The following is a 16,684-nucleotide window of genomic DNA, read 5'->3' on the forward strand; positions in this document are numbered from 1 at the left end:
TGCCTGGAGCCCGGATCAGGGATATCACTAGGGCACTCCCCAACCTGGTGCACCTGACGGACTACTACCCGCTGCTGGTCTTCCAGACAGGTGAGGGGGAAGCTGCTTCCCGCAGTCTGAGGGGGATGAAGAAAGACTACAGGGCCTTGGGGCGGATGGTGAAAGAGTCTGGGGCTCAAGTGATCTTCTCCTCACTCCTTCCATCTTCCACTGATGATGTGGGAAGGAATGGGAAGATTCAGTCCATAAACGACTGGCTTCGAGACTGGTGCTACAGGCAGGGCTTTAGATTCTTTGACAACAGCTGGTTTTATAGGGCACCAGTCTGGACAATGACAAGTGGGAAAGGTTTATCTCACAGAGGCAAAAGGATGCTGGGGCATGAATTAGCAGGGCTCATTTGGAGAGCTTTAAACTAGATTTGAAGGGGGATGGGGTTGTAGCTGGGCTTGCCCCAGTGGGGCAGCACTCCAGAACTGATGAAGACTGGGAGGCCTCCTATAATCCTAGGGTGAAATTGGTGTGCTCAGCTCACTCCCTGGAATGTCTGTACACCAATGCATGCAGCATGGGAAATAAGCAGGAGGAGTTGGAAACCTGTGTTAAGTCAGGAGACTATGATCTGGTGGCAATTACAGAGACGTGGTGGGACAGCTCACATGACTGGAATATAGTCATGGAGGGCTATGTCCTTTTCAGGAAAGACAGGCCAGCCAGGAAGGGTGGTGGGGTTGCTCTTTATGTGCAGGAGGAACTACAATGCACCGAGTTCTGTCCAGGGACAGATGACGAGCGAGTTGAGAGTCTGTGGGTGAGAATTAAGGGGCAGGCTGGCAGGGGGGATACTGTTGTGGGTGTCTGTTACAGACCACCAGATCAGGGTGAGGAAGTAGACGAGGCATTCTACAGGCACCTGAGAGCAGCCTCATAGTCACAGGCCGTGGTCGTCGTGGGGGATTTTAACTTCCCTGATGTTTGCTGGAAGGACCACTCAGCAACCCAGCCACAGTCCAGGAGGTTCCTCCAGTGTATGGATGATAACTTCCTCCTGCAAATGGTGGATGAGCCAACCAGGAGAGGAGCGCTGCTGGATCTCATCCTCACTAACAAGGAGGGTCTGGTCGAAGCAGTAAGGGTTGAGGGCTGCCTTGGTTGCAGCGACCACGAGATGGTGGAATTCAGGATCTTGTGTGGTAGGACCAGTAGAATAGCAAGTAGAATTGCAACCCTGGACTTTAGCAGGGCAAACTTTGGCCTTTTGAAGCAATTGCTAGGGGAAATCCCATGGGCAAGGCTGTTTGAAGGTAAAGGGGCCCAAGATAGCTGGCTGGCATTCAAGGATTGCTTTTTCCGAGCTCAAGATCGGAGCATCCCGACACGTAGGAAGTCAAGGAAGAGGGCCAGGAGACCTGCGTGGCTAAATAGGGAATTGCTGCGTATGCTCAAGTGGAAGAGGAGAGTTTACAGGTCATGGAAGGAGGAGCTGGCCACTTGGGAGGAATATAAGGCTGCTGCTAGAGGATGTAGGAAGGCAGCTAGGATGACTAAGGCCTCCTTAGAATTAAACCTGGCGAGAGGGGTCAAGGACAGCAAAAAGAGCTTGTTCAAATACATGGCAGATAAAACTAACACCAGAGGCAATGTAGGCCCACTGATGAACGGGATGGGTGCCCTGGTGACAGAAGATACGGAGATGGCAGAGTTACTGAATGCCTTCTTTGTCTCTGTCTACTCTGCTGCAGGCAGTCCTGAAGAGCCCTGTACCCCTGAGACCTTAGATGAAGTCAGGTCAGGGGAGCGGTTTGCCTTAGTCGATGAGGGATGGGTTAGAGACCAGTTGAGCAATCTGGACATCCATAAATCCATGGGTCCAGATGGTATGCACCCACGGGTGCTGAGGGAACTGGCGGAAGTCATTGCTAGACCACTCTCCATCATCTTTACCAAGTCTTGGGAAACGGGAGAGGTGCCTGAGGACTGGAGGAAAGCAAATGTCACTCCAGTCTTCAAAAAGGGCAAGAAGGAGGACCCGGGTAACTATAGACCAGTCAGACTCACCTCCATCCCTGGGAAAGTGATGGAACACCTTATCCTTGGTGCCATCGTAAGGCATATCAAGGATAAGAGGGTTATGAGGGGCAGTCAACATGGCTTCACCAAGGGGAAACTATGCTTGACCAATCTCATAGCCTTTTATGAGGAAATAACACGGTGGATGGATGATGGCAGAGCGGTGGATGTGGTCTACCTTGACTTCAGCAAAGCATTTGACACAGTCTCCCACAGCATCCTCACATTTGAGGACTGGGAGGGTAAAAGAATGTCTCCTTCACAGGTTGAGCACCTGAGAAGGAGAAAAAAAGATGTGTAATTGCTAAGCACTTCTATTATATACCTCCCAAAGTATAAAGGTGGTGACCACACTGGGAACATAAGCCAAATCAGTTTCATGATCAATGATTCTATTGTATTACAAGTCATTACCATAAAGTACAATGAGACAAAAACCTTAGCCCAAGCCCCACACTTGAAAAACACTAATACAGCAAATACCAGATGGAAGTAAGATAGGATATACTGAAACTGTGAGATCAAGAGGAACAACCTTGAGAGCCAATAAATCAGCATTGTAACGAGTGACTATTAATCCGGACAGATCTGTCGTTATCTCAACCCCTCGGGCCCCATGTTGGGTGCCAAAAGAACTGTCGTGGTTTAAACCCAGTCAGACAGCTTGTTCACTCACTCCCAGTGAGTGGTGCCGGGCTGACAACAATCGAGCCCCCCCCCCCCACCGGGGCTCTCCCCTTTCCCACTCCCGGAGGAACAGGGAGGAGGATAGAAAGAGTGCAACTCCTACGGGTTGAGACAAGAACAGTCCAGCAACCAATGTACAACACAAATCACCACCGCTACCATCAACGACAACAATGATAAGAGAAAATAACAAGGGAAGAGAATATGATACCACCGGCCAAGAAATGAGTCCGCCCCAGTTACCTTCCAGGGTTACCCCCCACCCCGGGCATGATGTGCTGTGGTATGGAATACCTCTTTGGCTAGCCTGGGTCAGGTGCCCCGTCTCTGCTTCCTCCCGGCTTCCCCTCCTCCCTGGCAGAGCATGAGCCTCACAAAGTCCTTGGTCAGCATAAACATCACTTAGCAACAACCAAAAACATCGGTATCATCAGCACTGTTCCCAGGATGGAAGTCAAAACACAGCACTGCACCAGCTACCACGAAGGAGAAAAATGACTGCTACTGCTGAGCCCAGGACACTATTGTAAACCTGCCAGGAATAAAACATATTCTGCGAACATATTTTCCTCATACCACACAAAAAATGTTACTATTCTCCAACCACTGTTGTGGTAAAAACAAGCTATGCTCAAAACCAGAAGAACACCTGAAATATTTCAGTATGCTTGTTTAATGCATACCAGAAATGTGCGATTGTAGGATATTCCACAACTATGGCTTATGACTTTTAAACACTATGGGCTTTTAAAGTGTCATAAACAGTTTAAGCCTAGATATGTTGAACAGGCACAATTACAATGCCTTCTGCAAATGCTAACTGAAAATGGATTTTGCATGTCTATCTGTCCCTGGTTCTTATACTAGAATCGCACAAATACCCATCTGCCTTCTGGCACAGCAAAACTACAGTTAGAATTTGTCAAAGGATAAAGACAATGATAACCTACTGCATAAAGTAAGTTCCATACTGATGGCATGAAAAGGTGCTACTATTCTGGAACAGAGTTACTATTCAGTTACACCAGCATAAGTTAAACCTGTGCTACATCATCAATGAACAACACAGACAAGGCCTGAGCCAAAGCTGAACAGCTAATGACAAGTAAAAAAGTGATAAATCATGTATGGCACCCTAAGGATCCATGCTTCCTTTGGAAAGTATTTACTGATGATCTGATCAAATCATTACCACTATCAGAACTGTTCATAAAAGAGCAGTAGTCTATACTCCAATACAGAAAACGCATTCTTCTCCACTGTAAATACTGAAGAAACACTCAGTATCTTGTGATATCATTTCCCTTTTTGACATTCGATGTTCACACCTTGCAAATTTATTTACACTTCTATGCCTAGAGGCAGAACAACAAATGAAATGAATTACTAGCAAAATATGAAATGCAAAGCTTATCAAATTACTGTAAAGACAAACCTCTTTTTGATTATACTTGATTGCAAGTTTTAAACGGCTTAAATTCATCCTCTCTTCCAACAATCCTCGCTTGTCTACATGTTCATCGCTGGATGTGTGATTCAAAATAACTTCTAGCTCCCGCGAATTCCGTGCTTGTGCAAGCAAATCTTTAGCAAAGGTTTTGCACTGTTGAGCTAGCTCCTCGTAATCATTTCTGAAAGACACAGAAACAGTACATATTTTCCATTAAACCATTAACTACTCATTTTTGGTTTGGATTGTATGTTACGCTAAAGACAAATTTAAAAAAAAAAAACACAACCCAAAAGCCATATGTCAAAGACTAAGCATTCTGAAGACAACTCTGTAACATGATACCATGTAACATGACAATTGCGCTTCAATTTAGTCTGCAACTCCATTTGGCATAGAAAAATTGGGAAACACACTTAGAGTATACAGATTCTTACGAATTTCATATAAAAAGTTAAAACTTGGAATTATTTTCAAGAGATGTGAAAGTGCAGCAGTCACAAAACATGGCACTAATAAGTCATTATTTCTACTTGGAAGGGACTTTAGTTTGGTTTTGCTTATTCCTGTATCTGAAAATCAAAGTCTATCCACTGAATACTATTTATTAATGTAATAAACGCAACTATGGAAACCACATGATTTACTTGTCTCACTCAGCACAGAAAGACAATCGGTTATAAAACCAGAAAATGCCTATATTGTTTAGGAAAGTAGAATTTTACCCCCTACAAACATTTGGTTTACTGTTCTTGAAAGCTTTTGTGCTGCTAAGTTTCAAAATGGTAGAAACCTGTATAGTTTAAACATAAAACTAAATCGAGCATATATTCATTCAATAGAAAGGCATTGTGAACATCAAGTCTTCGATACACCTATGCACTTTATACACATATGTACACACATGTGCTGTTCCAAGTCTTATAAGGAGCAAAATTAAGAAAGAGTACCTGGAACAACTCTTAACATGAGTCAGGACAGTATAAACAATACTTCTACCTTGATCCAGGGGAAAAGAAGTACAGAGTACTACTGAGATATTGTTATAATTAATAGGTAAGTAATCTTGAAATAAGTCCACATTTAGCATGTTTTCTACTTATTTTTCCAGAGTAGAGCTGAAATTTGAACTGTTGGTGCAACTACACACACTGAACTGTCTATACTAAAAGGATTTCAAGTAATTAAACTGTCAAAGTGACTACTACTGAGGCATGAATTATATAAGTTGTTACTATGTCAATCATCAGTTTAAATACTCCAATTACAAAGAAAAAAGAACAAACCTTTTCTAATGCATACACATTTCTATATACATAATTCCACAAAGGTATTAGATAGTTTGTGTTTTAAATTCCTACCTGAATTCAACCTCAACAAGGCTTAACTCTTTCAAGTCTGCACTGAGTTCAAAAGCTCGCAGGATTGGATCTTCCTCTGTCAACATTATTAAAGCAGGACTGGCCAAACACCGATAAATGTCAAGGCGAAACCTGTGAGAAAAGAATAGCAAGCAAAATGCAGATGTTTCATTTGATTAGTAGTATCAAAACACAACCTATTCAAAGTTGGCATAACGCAGTCAGCTGAAAGACAAAACAACTGGATTTCTTAAAATCAGACACTACACACATTGAATGTGATCCATCATGGAAGACACTGTCCTTCACAGACATAGAATCCCTATTGCTCTAGTGTATCAAGAATTAGCCAAACTGGTTCCCACTTCTTTTCCTCACTACTTCAACTGTTATCAGTATATCAGCAGAAGGCCATCAGTTAAGACAAGAGGTACTGATAAAATTTGACATTTTTTGTGGTTATACAATAGCTCTTATATTTCTTCAAGTGGAAATAAAAGAGGGAAGTGAAGCATTTAAGGCAATCTTCTATTTTAACAAACTAAATTTAAAACAGTGGGAAGCTTTTATGTGCAATACAAAAAAAAAACAACAGCAAAAGAGTCTGAAGGGATATTTTCCTCTTGCAAAACTACTGGATCATGAATACTGAAACGATGTCTGTTATCCATTCTAGTTTAAACTAAGAGCTGTTATATCGAACATTTCTAGTGTTTGTCTGCCTGGGACACCTTGACACCTCTTCTCATACTGAAGTGACTGACATGGGGTATCAGACGGATACCAGAACATGGTCTATAGTAGCTGATTATCAGTAATTATCCTTTCATTCCCCTTATTTTTAGTTATCTGAATATATACTGGAGTAATCATGTAATAATTAACTGCACATAGTAATTGCAGTACACTTATGATCTTTGAGCTCTAATTTTTTCACCCCAAATCTCAGGTATTAAATTTCATCCAACTTGCTACCAAGTTACCCAGACAAAATATTGTTAAGACTGGCAAATCCCTCTCCTCATCTGAATCTTTATTAGAAAGCTTTCTACTTTCAAAAATACTGAAGAAAAAAAAATACCTTTAGTCTGCATTCATCCATCCATAGTATATGAACACTTTTAGAAAAAGGATACAGAATTATCCACCTCATTCTGGCACAAAACCCCCCAAGGATTAACCAACTTAAGAAAAAATGTATTTGCATGGATCTTATACTCCCAAACCAACGATAGCTAGAAGGTTTATGGCATAACTGTAGAAAGGCAAAGGCACTTAGCTTAATATGCACAGTGACTAGGAGTATAAAACCAAAATGAAAGAAATGCCACTGCCTCCCACCAGCCTTTTCAAGTACAACCCATCCCCAAGAACTACTATCTCGCACAATAAAGGCTACGATATATAAAAGGAACACACTCATAAACCTCACCAGAGAGATAAAGAAAATATACCGAATCTGATCCAGTGAATACCAGAGAATTAAGACAAGATTTTCTTTATTATTGTCTATGACTGGTAAGTCTTACCTGGAATGTCGCAGACTATCTTTTTTGTTCTTTGCAGTACACAGTGTGCATTCACAGCCTACAGCATGAGGTTTGGGTAATGATATATCTTGCTTTAACAACATGGTGAGAATTTCATAGTTGTTACGATGAGCTGCTAAAATGACAGGTGCCACATCCATGGTCGTAGAGTATTCTGGGTTCTGAATGCGTTCCATTAATTTCTGGAATAAAACATAGGAAGTATCTAAATTTACTACATACAGATCAACTAGTGTTTATATGTCAGGGGTTTTTTTTTGACTTTTCAACAATGAATCTCTCTTTCAGAACATTTTCCTATGTTTAATGACATAAAAATAAGGAAGAATTTGTAACAACACTCAAACATCTCTCAGATTAATCCTGGAAAAAGAAAAATGGACACAGAAATGTTTTGCTTTATTTACATAGAAAGCCTGACACTCAGTGCCTACCTTCTCTAATATACATGCATTATATTTAAAAGTTTATTTTGTTCTAGTTTGGAAGAATAAGAAAAGAGTGTATTTACTAAGCCCAGAAAACTATCCTGACTGTACTATACTGTTACATAAATACCTCCCTCTGTCTCTACTTGTGAGCTTTTAAACTTTCTTTGATACTTAAGCATTGCCAAGACAAATTTCAACTGATCAATTTCAAGGTGAAAATACGATGTTTATAGAATTGCAAAAAAAAACACCACCTATGAAACTTCAACACATGAGTTTATATACATAGCCTTTATAGGTCAAGGCTGCTAATCACCTTGCAAACAGCCTACAAGAAAAGATTTAGAACCACTTATTTTCTCTCTTCTGGACTAACTAGGCATCTGTTAGCATTTGGCACATACAAATTCACTAGATTCCTTATGCAGTAGAGCAAATGAATGTATTCTATTCTTTAAGACAACAGATGCTATAAATGTCCTGACTGTATCAACTTGGAGATGTAGAATTTAATTTAACAACATTGTTTTAAATACACAATTACCCAGAACACAATAGCCCACACTCTCCAACCAAAAATTAAGGGTAACAGCACTCAACTACAATGGTTGGTCTGGAAGATCTTTTTGGTCGGTGATTAAGTAGAATGTCAACAGCTCCCACCACTTCCGAATCAATAGCCACCAAAAGTGCATCTGATGACTAAGGAAAGAAAACAAGTTGCATATGAAACTAGCAGTAACTTAAACACCATAAAGAGTCAATATGAAGCCAAACTAAATTATTTTTTTTTACTTATTTTTAAATTTATTTCTAAAGCACTAAACCAGTGTTCTGTATTATCACCCCATGTATGATTAGAATACAAAAGTAGGTTGTCATTCCAGGAGTTAGCATAGCATTGCTGACAATTTGTTTCACTGCAACAACAGCAGAAGAACGAACTGTAAAAATTACTATACAGCAAAGATGATATAAGAGACTTGCAAAAATCCAGTTCTAATGGACTTTTAGTCAGTTTACCAGGTTACTGAAACATTAAAAGCAAGTGTACAACTCAGATGTACGAGATACTTCAGCCCTGTATTCAGGGTTCTCTGGTAAAGCTAAGAACACAAGCTGGTTTTTTTTTCCCATGGTGGTAACTACTTCTAAAACTTAATTCTTAAGGTGAGATAAGCAGCTTTTCACTTTGTTTTCCCTACAGTTGATATTATTCTTTTTAATTCACTTTATAAAACTCAAATTTTTGCTCTATAAATAAAAGACACAGCTTTTATTTTTGCTACTAAAAAGGAGGTCTAGGCAGGGGAAAGCTTGTTTTTTCCTTCTCCAATATCAAACAATCTAACAAAAGACACTGCCTTTCCCTATCCTACATACTTAGACCATCATAGCTACAACTCTTCTAGCAGCAGCAGAGATGTTGCATACAGTAAGGAAGTACTGCTGTTGCAGAACTGCCTCTGCCATCAAGCACAGGTCAAGCTTAACAAGAAAGTACTGCAGAATGCACAGAATCATAGAATAGTTAGATTTGGAAAGGACCTTAAGATCATCTAGTTCCAAGCCCCCTGCCATGGGCAGGGACACCGCACACTAAACCATGTCACCCAAGGCCTTGTCCAACCTGGCCTTGAACACTGCCAGGGATGGAGCATTCACAGCTTCCCTGGGCAACCCATTCCAGTGCCTCACCACCCTAAAGAACCACCCTGAAGAACTTTACCACCAGTAAAGAAATTCTTATTTATATCCAATATGAAATCTTTAAGTTTTAACCTGTTACCCCTTGTCCTGTCACTACAGTCCCTAATGAAGAGTCCCTCCCTAGCATCCTTATGAGCTCCCATCAGATACTGGAAGGCTGCTATGAGGTCTCCACGCAGTCTTCTCTTCTCCAGGCTGAACAGCCCCAACTTTCTCATCCTATCTTCATAAGGGAGGTGCCCCAGTCCCCTGATCATCCTCGTGGCCCTCCTCTGGACTTGTTCCAACAGTTCCATGTCTTTTTTACGTTGAGGACACCAGAACTGCACACAATACTCCAGGTGAGGTCTCACAAGAGCAGAGTAAAGGGGAGGATCACCTCCTTCGACCTGCTGGTCACACTCCTTTTAATGCAGCCCAGGATACAGTTGGCTTTCTGGGCTGCCAGCACACACTGCCAGCTCATGTTCATTTTCTCATCAACCAACACCCCCAAGTCCTTCTCCGCAGGGCTGCTCTGAATCTCTTCTCTGCCCAGCCTGTAGCTGTGCCTGGGATTGGTCTGACCCAGGTGTAGGATCTCGCACTTAGCATGGTTAAACTTCATAAGGTTAGCATCAGCCCACCTCACAAGCGTGTCAAGGTCCCTCTGGATGGCATTCCTTCCCTCCAGCGTATCAACCGAACCACACAGCTTGGTGTCACGGGCAAACTTGCCGAGGGCACACTCAACCCCACTGTCCATGTCACCAACAAAGATGTTGAACAAGACCAGCCCCAACACCGATCCCTGAGGGACACCACTCATTACTGGTCTCCAGCTGGACACTGAGCCATTGACCACAACTCTTTGTGTGCGGCCATCCAGCCAGTTCTTTATTCACCAAGTGGTCCACCTATCAAATTGATGTCTCTCCGATTTAGAGACAAGGATGTCGTGTGGGACAGTGTCGAACACTTTGCACAAGTCCAGGTAGATGACATCGACTGCTCTACCCCTGTTCATCAGTTCCATAGTCCCATCATAGAAGGCCACCAAATTGGTCAGGCAGGATTTCCCCTTAGTGAAGCCATGCTGGCTGTCACCAAGCACCTTGTTGTTTTTCATGTGCCTTAGCATGGCTTCCAGGAGAATCTGCTCCAAGATTTTACAGGCACAGAGGTGAGACTGACTGGTCTGTAATTCCCTATAATGCAAGTCTGCCTTAACTTAAAAATCATCTAATATAATGTAAAGTTTTTTAACTGCTACCATTTTAAGTTACTATATTCCACAGCCAAAGAGATGTCTGTATTCTATACTTTTTACCATGATGCACTGACTGAAAATTGTTTATTTTGAAGATAATGCATATGTTATCTCTGCCACAGGAATAACACTTCAAATAAAATTCAGATTTGTTAATGTCATTGAAAATGTTACTTATATATTTGCCATGCTAATAAAATTCCCACTTAAATTACTGAGAAAAAACACTTTCACAGTTATGACATGGAAAAAGAACAGAACTGCCTATAAAAGCAGACTCTATTTCTTTCCAAATTCTGACAGGTTAACAAAGAATAGAATACACAGATCAGTAACTAAATTGAGAGCTTTCAGTAACTTATGTGTTGTATACCTGGCAGCCATAATCCAAAAGAAGCTGCAGTATGTCCAAGTTTTCATTTTCAATGGTTATGGTAACAGCATTTCGTCCAAGCACATCCACACAATTTATGTTCATTTCGCCTGAGCTGTTTTCTTCTAAGAGTTTCTTAACCATGTAATAGTCACCTGCACAAGTAACATATGAATGTCACTTAACATTATTACAAAGTAATAAAAGCATGTGAACATTGCAAGTACCAGCTACCAATGGACAACATTCCATAGCTGACAACAGACATCGAGTCGTACAACTAAGAGGTCATGGTAGATAAGCATTCTCTCATCAAGGAGGAAACTGAAGGTATTTCAGAATGTCTCTTCCAGGAAAGCACTAAATCATATACTTTAATCCACTCTTTTAGTTCCAGTCTTATAAGCAAACACATACAAAAGCTCAGGTAGTTTCAAAGCTAGGGCAATAGCTCACACATAACCTGTGGGGCATGGGAAACATCAAGTGCATCACAGAAGGGTTCCCTGTTCAAAAGAACCATAGGCTCAGAGAAGCCCCTTTTACAATGATACAAACAGGACTGTATCTTCATTGAGCAGAAGCCACATCAGTCCTTTTCCCCATCACTCTAATTCTCATGTATATATTATCAAAGCAGATGTGATATGATGCTACAATGTTATAAAACTCAAGCTAGCGAGTTTGATTAGCAACTAAATCTAACAACAGTATGACTTACAGTATGTAAGCTGCAATTTCCTATTTGACTGAAGCACAGATATACCAGGCTGCCCTGTTTAGTGTTACTCTGTTTAATTGAAACTTCTTGCCAAAGAGAAAAGCTTTTAATTATTTTTGTCTCTACGGTAACAAAGTATATTGCAACATAAAAGACCATGACAAAGACTGTAGTGTAGCATACTTACAGAAGTATATGCAGACTACTTCCACGTACAGAGTCTGCAAGAGTACTAACCTGCTGTTATAGAAGTAATTTTTTATTTTTAACATTTTTTGTTGTGCATCCGTTTAGCTCCCTCAGCCTCTGTTTTTATTGGAGAGGAAGCTGAGGCTCGTCCTGATCTTCAGGACAGACATGCACTAGGAGCATGGCTGCAGGCAGCCGAGCCATAAAGAGCACCAGAACAAACTTCCTAAAGCCCGCTGGCTAACGTCACTGCAGAAATACCACCACTGTCAACTAACCTAAACAAACGGGTAGTAGGCAGCTCTACGTATAAACACACCAGCTTCCACAACCCTGCATATGTCTTAAAGCACCCGTAATAATCCAGCACGTTATTAAAAAGCTTTCATCAGAGCCCAGCATTTTGGACATGTTAAGATCAGTTTAAGACTCTATTTCTACTCAAGACTAACTACAAACATAAGAGAAAATATTTTCCCATCCAGTACCTTGGGTGCAAATCACAGTAAAACTGTCTCACTCATCGTGGGGATGTCTAGATAAGCAAGTTTTACCTACAAGTATATAGTCAGGCACACTTTTAACACTGAGTGCAGCAAGTATGAACTCCTGCGACACAGAGCGAGGTCCCTCACAAACACAAGAGTACACGGCCCAACGCCTCCTTTCCCCTGGTGCCGCAGGCTCCGGGTTCAGCACGAAGAGCCGAGGCTAAGCCGGGCGCTAAGGCGAGGCGCGGCCGGGCTCAGCCGCCGCGGTGCCCCCAGCAGCAGCCCTGCAGCGCACGGCGAGGACCCGCCGCCTTCCCCGGTACCCGGCCGGGCACTCGCAGGATTTGCTCCCAGTCTCCCCCCCCGGGGGGTCTGGCGCCGGCTCGGGCCGTCAGGGAGAGCGGCCGCGGCCTTCGATCGCCGACGGTGCGGCAGGCGGGCGGGGCCAGACTGGGCAGGGGGGCCGGTACCTTTATCGCAGGCCAGCAAGAAGAGCTTCTCGTCCAGGGTGGTCTCTTCCTTCACCTGTCGCACATCCTTCAGCGCCAGCAGCTTGTTCGGCGAGGCCGAGGCGGAGGGATCCGCGCTCTGGTATAAGGCGGCCATGGCGCCGGCTCCGCCAGGCCCATTAGAGCGCGGGCGGGATAGGTGCAACTCCCGAGGCCGCACCGGAGGGAGCAGGGCAGCCCCGCCCGGCGCCGGCAGCCCCGCGGGCGCGCAGAGCAGAGCAGAGCAGGGCTCCTGGACCGCACTGCGCAGGCTCCAATGGCGGCGCCCGCCCTGCGAGGGGCAGCGGGAGGAGGGTGGGCAGGAGCTGCCCCGAGGGCAGAGGCGACCGGTCGGCCGATGAGGCACCTTTAACAGGGAGCCGTCTCTGCTTTCGCCGCTCCGCGGCTTACCTTCCCTCCCAACAACATTAAGGGATTGGGGTCGGAGCCCGCAAAAGAGGGATGGCCTTATCCCGGGGTTCAGATAAACGGTAACGATTAATATAAGCTGAAAGTCCAATTCTCTTTTTCAATCTCCTTTAGAAAAGTCGTGTTTGGTTAGCGCCCTCTTTGAAACCAACGATGGTCTGAGAAGACAGTTCTGTTCGGATGGTGGTACCTGTCATTTATCTTTCAATAGGTAGCTCAGCTTGTATGTCAAACTGACGGTGCTTAGCGTAGGCACCCCTTGCACTTTGATCAGTTTCAAGTACTACAAACATTAAACAGACTGACTAAATCCAAGCACTTAATTCTCTCAACTCCCAATATCATCTTCGATAACAGAAATTAAATGAATGCATCTTCTTTCTGATAATATCTTGTGCAAGATACTGAAGATACAAAGCTTCGTCCAACTGCTCTCTCACCGTGATTCTTAGGACTGCTTTTCAGGAGCTGAAACAAAGTAGCAGCTTCATACTGCAAGAGAAAAAAATCCCCCCAAAACCCACCTTCATTTTTATTTATATTTCCTTCTTCCCTAGTGTTTGGCTTTTAGTAACAATCTTATTAAATGTCCAACTCCAGCATGTTTTGTGAAAATTTGCAACTGTAGGTAAAGGAGTACAAGTACCTAAGAAAATAATTACTGACTTGATAGCATACAGACCTCTGCACACAATACACACTTTAGAGGAATCAAAGATGACATGCGTTAAGGAAATGCAGTACATTAATGTGAAACCCCAAACTGGAGTAACCAGCTTTTTATTGTTTTCTCATACAGTATTTTATGAAAAGTGAAAAGAAAAAAAAAAAATCAAATGTTTAGTCTAATTGCAAAAGCTAGCACATCTGCACACCTAATCATAACATGATTACATTCCTGCTTAGTAATTTACAGACTGTTAATTTCCTGCTCAGTAACAGAAATAAATTGCTACATACATTTAAAGATTATTCCCACAGAACAGTTTCATCAGCTTTATCAACAGTCATTAGTTTCCAGACATTATCAGAGGCCTTCACTTGCTCTCACTGAAGTCAATGACAAGACTCTCATTGGCTTCAAGAGGAGTTAAGCTCTACAAAAAATAAGGCAGTGATAACTTCTGTGCAGTTAGGAGTAATACAATAGGACTGGAATGCACCTTGAAACTTGTATCAATATATATATATGTAACACCCACTAAAAATAATAAAAACAAAGTTTCAGAATGAGTCCTAAAATGACATACGTAAAATGATGCAGATTCTTATAATACTATGGAAAATAATACAAATGAAGCTTCATTAATATGGGGGGGGGGGGGTTTAAGCAATACAAATCTTTAATGTTAATTTGATAATGAACATGTTCTGAAAACAGTAATACCCATAAATAATCAATATGTTATGAAATGGAATAGTTTTAACTAATATAAACACATTATTAAAATTTCATTAATTAGGATATTTGTGCATACAAATTTTCTGATTTTATACTAAGCTTCAGAATTCTGAACTGCGAGGCATTCTTCGTGATCAATATGGCAGAAAGTTATATTACACGTCTTAATTATTTTATTCTGTTGAGTCCTCTTCCCATCAAACATGCAAACACTGTCATCACCATTTTTGGCTTCACTTCAACCAGATCATCTGGGAGAGCATAGATACGAGCACCAATTTTTCGAGCAACTGAAATAGCGTATCTTGGAAAACAAGAGAAAACATAGCGTTATTTTACTTGCATCTACTAGTGTGCTAAGATTTACAACATATTTTAATAGCAGGATATGCCTGTTCAGTACTTACACTCTGTGAAAAAATTAACATTACTGCCAAGAAAGCATGTATTAGCAATTTCACTGGCAGATATTTTGCTACTGGTTATCAAAGAATTTGTTTTTGTCAAAGTGTGTATTATGGCAGGCTATTAATAAACCAGTTGCAGTGCCATGGTGGTAGGTCATATCAGCTGTGAACTTAACTTCATATTTTAACTATGCTAGAAAAATAGCTCTAAAATACTATAATTATAATATTTTGTATTTGAAGCAAATCAACTAATAGTGTAATCTGTTAATACATCAGTAAATCCTTCATTACACCATGTATTCACACACTTCCTGCACTTAAGGAAAATACAAAGTACCCATTTAAAACTTACTTAGCATTATTTAGTTTGTCTTCATTAGAAAGATCTTCTCTCTTGACCATTTCTGGACGAACTGCTTTTGGTGCAATAGCGTCTATTAAATCTAGGACAGGTAAACTAGTGCTAATTGATTTGTCCTAAAAGAAAAGACTCAAAACATTAGAAGAAGGACTTTGCTTTGATTATTCTGACTTCACAATGCAAAAAACCCTACAGCACATTTTATATTTGTATTGAAAGACAGCAGCATGTTCTGTTACTTCATTGTGTGAAGGTTTTCCCCCCCTCTTTTAAAGGTCTAATGTTCTTTTCCACAATTAAAATGTTAAGATCCATACTCTGTGTTGATATTATTAATATTATACAAATGGTTTAAAATTGTTTAATGAAACAAACTCCTCCCCTTCCCTGAGGGAGGAAAGGAATTTTGAAAGAAGTCTAAGGACCAGACTTTCAAGACAACGAAAATGTATCTACATTCCACAACTACTTTTACTTTTCTCCTTTTCTTGTAATGCTACATTCTGCAGTAGTTTATCGCTCACTCTTTTTATAACTTTTCAACTCAGATGATATTCTGAGCTAGTACAAGCAGTCTGTGTTTTGTATTTAATACATGGACATGTGTATTATTCTGTTCTTAAAACAGCAAGTGCTATTACTACAATTATTTCTTCCCAACTGTTAGGGCAGACAAGCAACTGATGACGTCAAACCAAGAGAAAGCAGACAGTGCAGTGAGGCGCTGCACATAAGCCACGTGCATGACATGGCTTCTTTCACCACCAGGCCAGAACTATGAATTCAAATTCAGTGAAGTCCCACAGAACCACCACATTAATTATACATTTAAAAATAGTAATATATGTCTACTTGAAGACACTGAATGCATGCAGTATCTCCCCAAGACCATAAGCCAGAACCCACACCTTTGTAATTTTCTTGTTTGAACTAATAGCAATTCAACAGAACTTTGCTTTCATAGCCCACAAGAAGTATCAGGGACCTCTGCTTTCTCTGCTACACTTCCTGCTGCAGTAACCCCAAAACACAGAAAAAAAAAATCAAATTGTGAAGGAAAGCACATAAGTGGATGTTGTCAAAAATCAGTGAAAAAAAAAAAACCACTTATAATGAATAACATCACTTTACATCAGTAGCTCCTTATCTTTACTGACGTACAATCAGCTGAATTACCTTTAAAAAAAACAACCAATGCCCCCTAAAAAAACATGGGCATGCCAAAAGCAAGATGCTGGGACAGATTCTCTTCATACTTTCAGCTTATTTATACCACCATTATTACAATTTATGTAGAAACAACAGAAGTAGG

The 16,684-nt window shown here is 41.3% G+C and overlaps 2 protein-coding genes across 3 annotated transcripts in view; both read right to left on the reverse strand.

Annotated features, from left to right (window-relative positions):
* The window catches only part of TRPC1 (transient receptor potential cation channel subfamily C member 1), a 32,626-nt gene extending 19,704 nt beyond the window's left edge, over positions 1 to 12,922 (reverse strand). The window contains exons 1-6 of one of the 2 annotated variants that reach the window (XM_061452898.1): positions 12,753 to 12,922; positions 10,882 to 11,036; positions 8,150 to 8,251; positions 7,098 to 7,300; positions 5,569 to 5,700; positions 4,193 to 4,388 (exon numbers count right to left, since the gene is read on the reverse strand). In XM_061452898.1, coding sequence (XP_061308882.1) covers positions 4,193 to 4,388; positions 5,569 to 5,700; positions 7,098 to 7,300; positions 8,150 to 8,251; positions 10,882 to 11,036; positions 12,753 to 12,888 — 924 coding nt within the window. In that variant the 5' untranslated portion in view covers positions 12,889 to 12,922. The remainder of the gene's footprint in view (positions 1 to 4,192; positions 4,389 to 5,568; positions 5,701 to 7,097; positions 7,301 to 8,149; positions 8,252 to 10,881; positions 11,037 to 12,752) is intronic. The other variant, XM_061452899.1, reaches the window with a different exon arrangement.
* Positions 12,923 to 14,524: 1,602 nt separating this feature from the next.
* Positions 14,525 to 16,684, reverse strand: part of PLS1 (plastin 1) — a 51,612-nt gene continuing 49,452 nt past the window's right edge. Inside the window, exons 15-16 of the mRNA XM_061452904.1 lie at positions 15,364 to 15,488; positions 14,525 to 14,905 (exon numbers count right to left, since the gene is read on the reverse strand). Coding sequence (XP_061308888.1) covers positions 14,770 to 14,905; positions 15,364 to 15,488 — 261 coding nt within the window. The 3' untranslated portion in view covers positions 14,525 to 14,769. The remainder of the gene's footprint in view (positions 14,906 to 15,363; positions 15,489 to 16,684) is intronic.

The sequence above is a fragment of the Pezoporus flaviventris genome, unplaced genomic scaffold (assembly GCF_033815535.1).
Source record: "Pezoporus flaviventris isolate CSIRO_AGI_PZ_B2104156 unplaced genomic scaffold, CSIRO_AGI_Pfla_v1 ptg000013l, whole genome shotgun sequence".
In the NCBI taxonomy this organism is placed as follows: domain Eukaryota; kingdom Metazoa; phylum Chordata; class Aves; order Psittaciformes; family Psittacidae; genus Pezoporus; species Pezoporus flaviventris.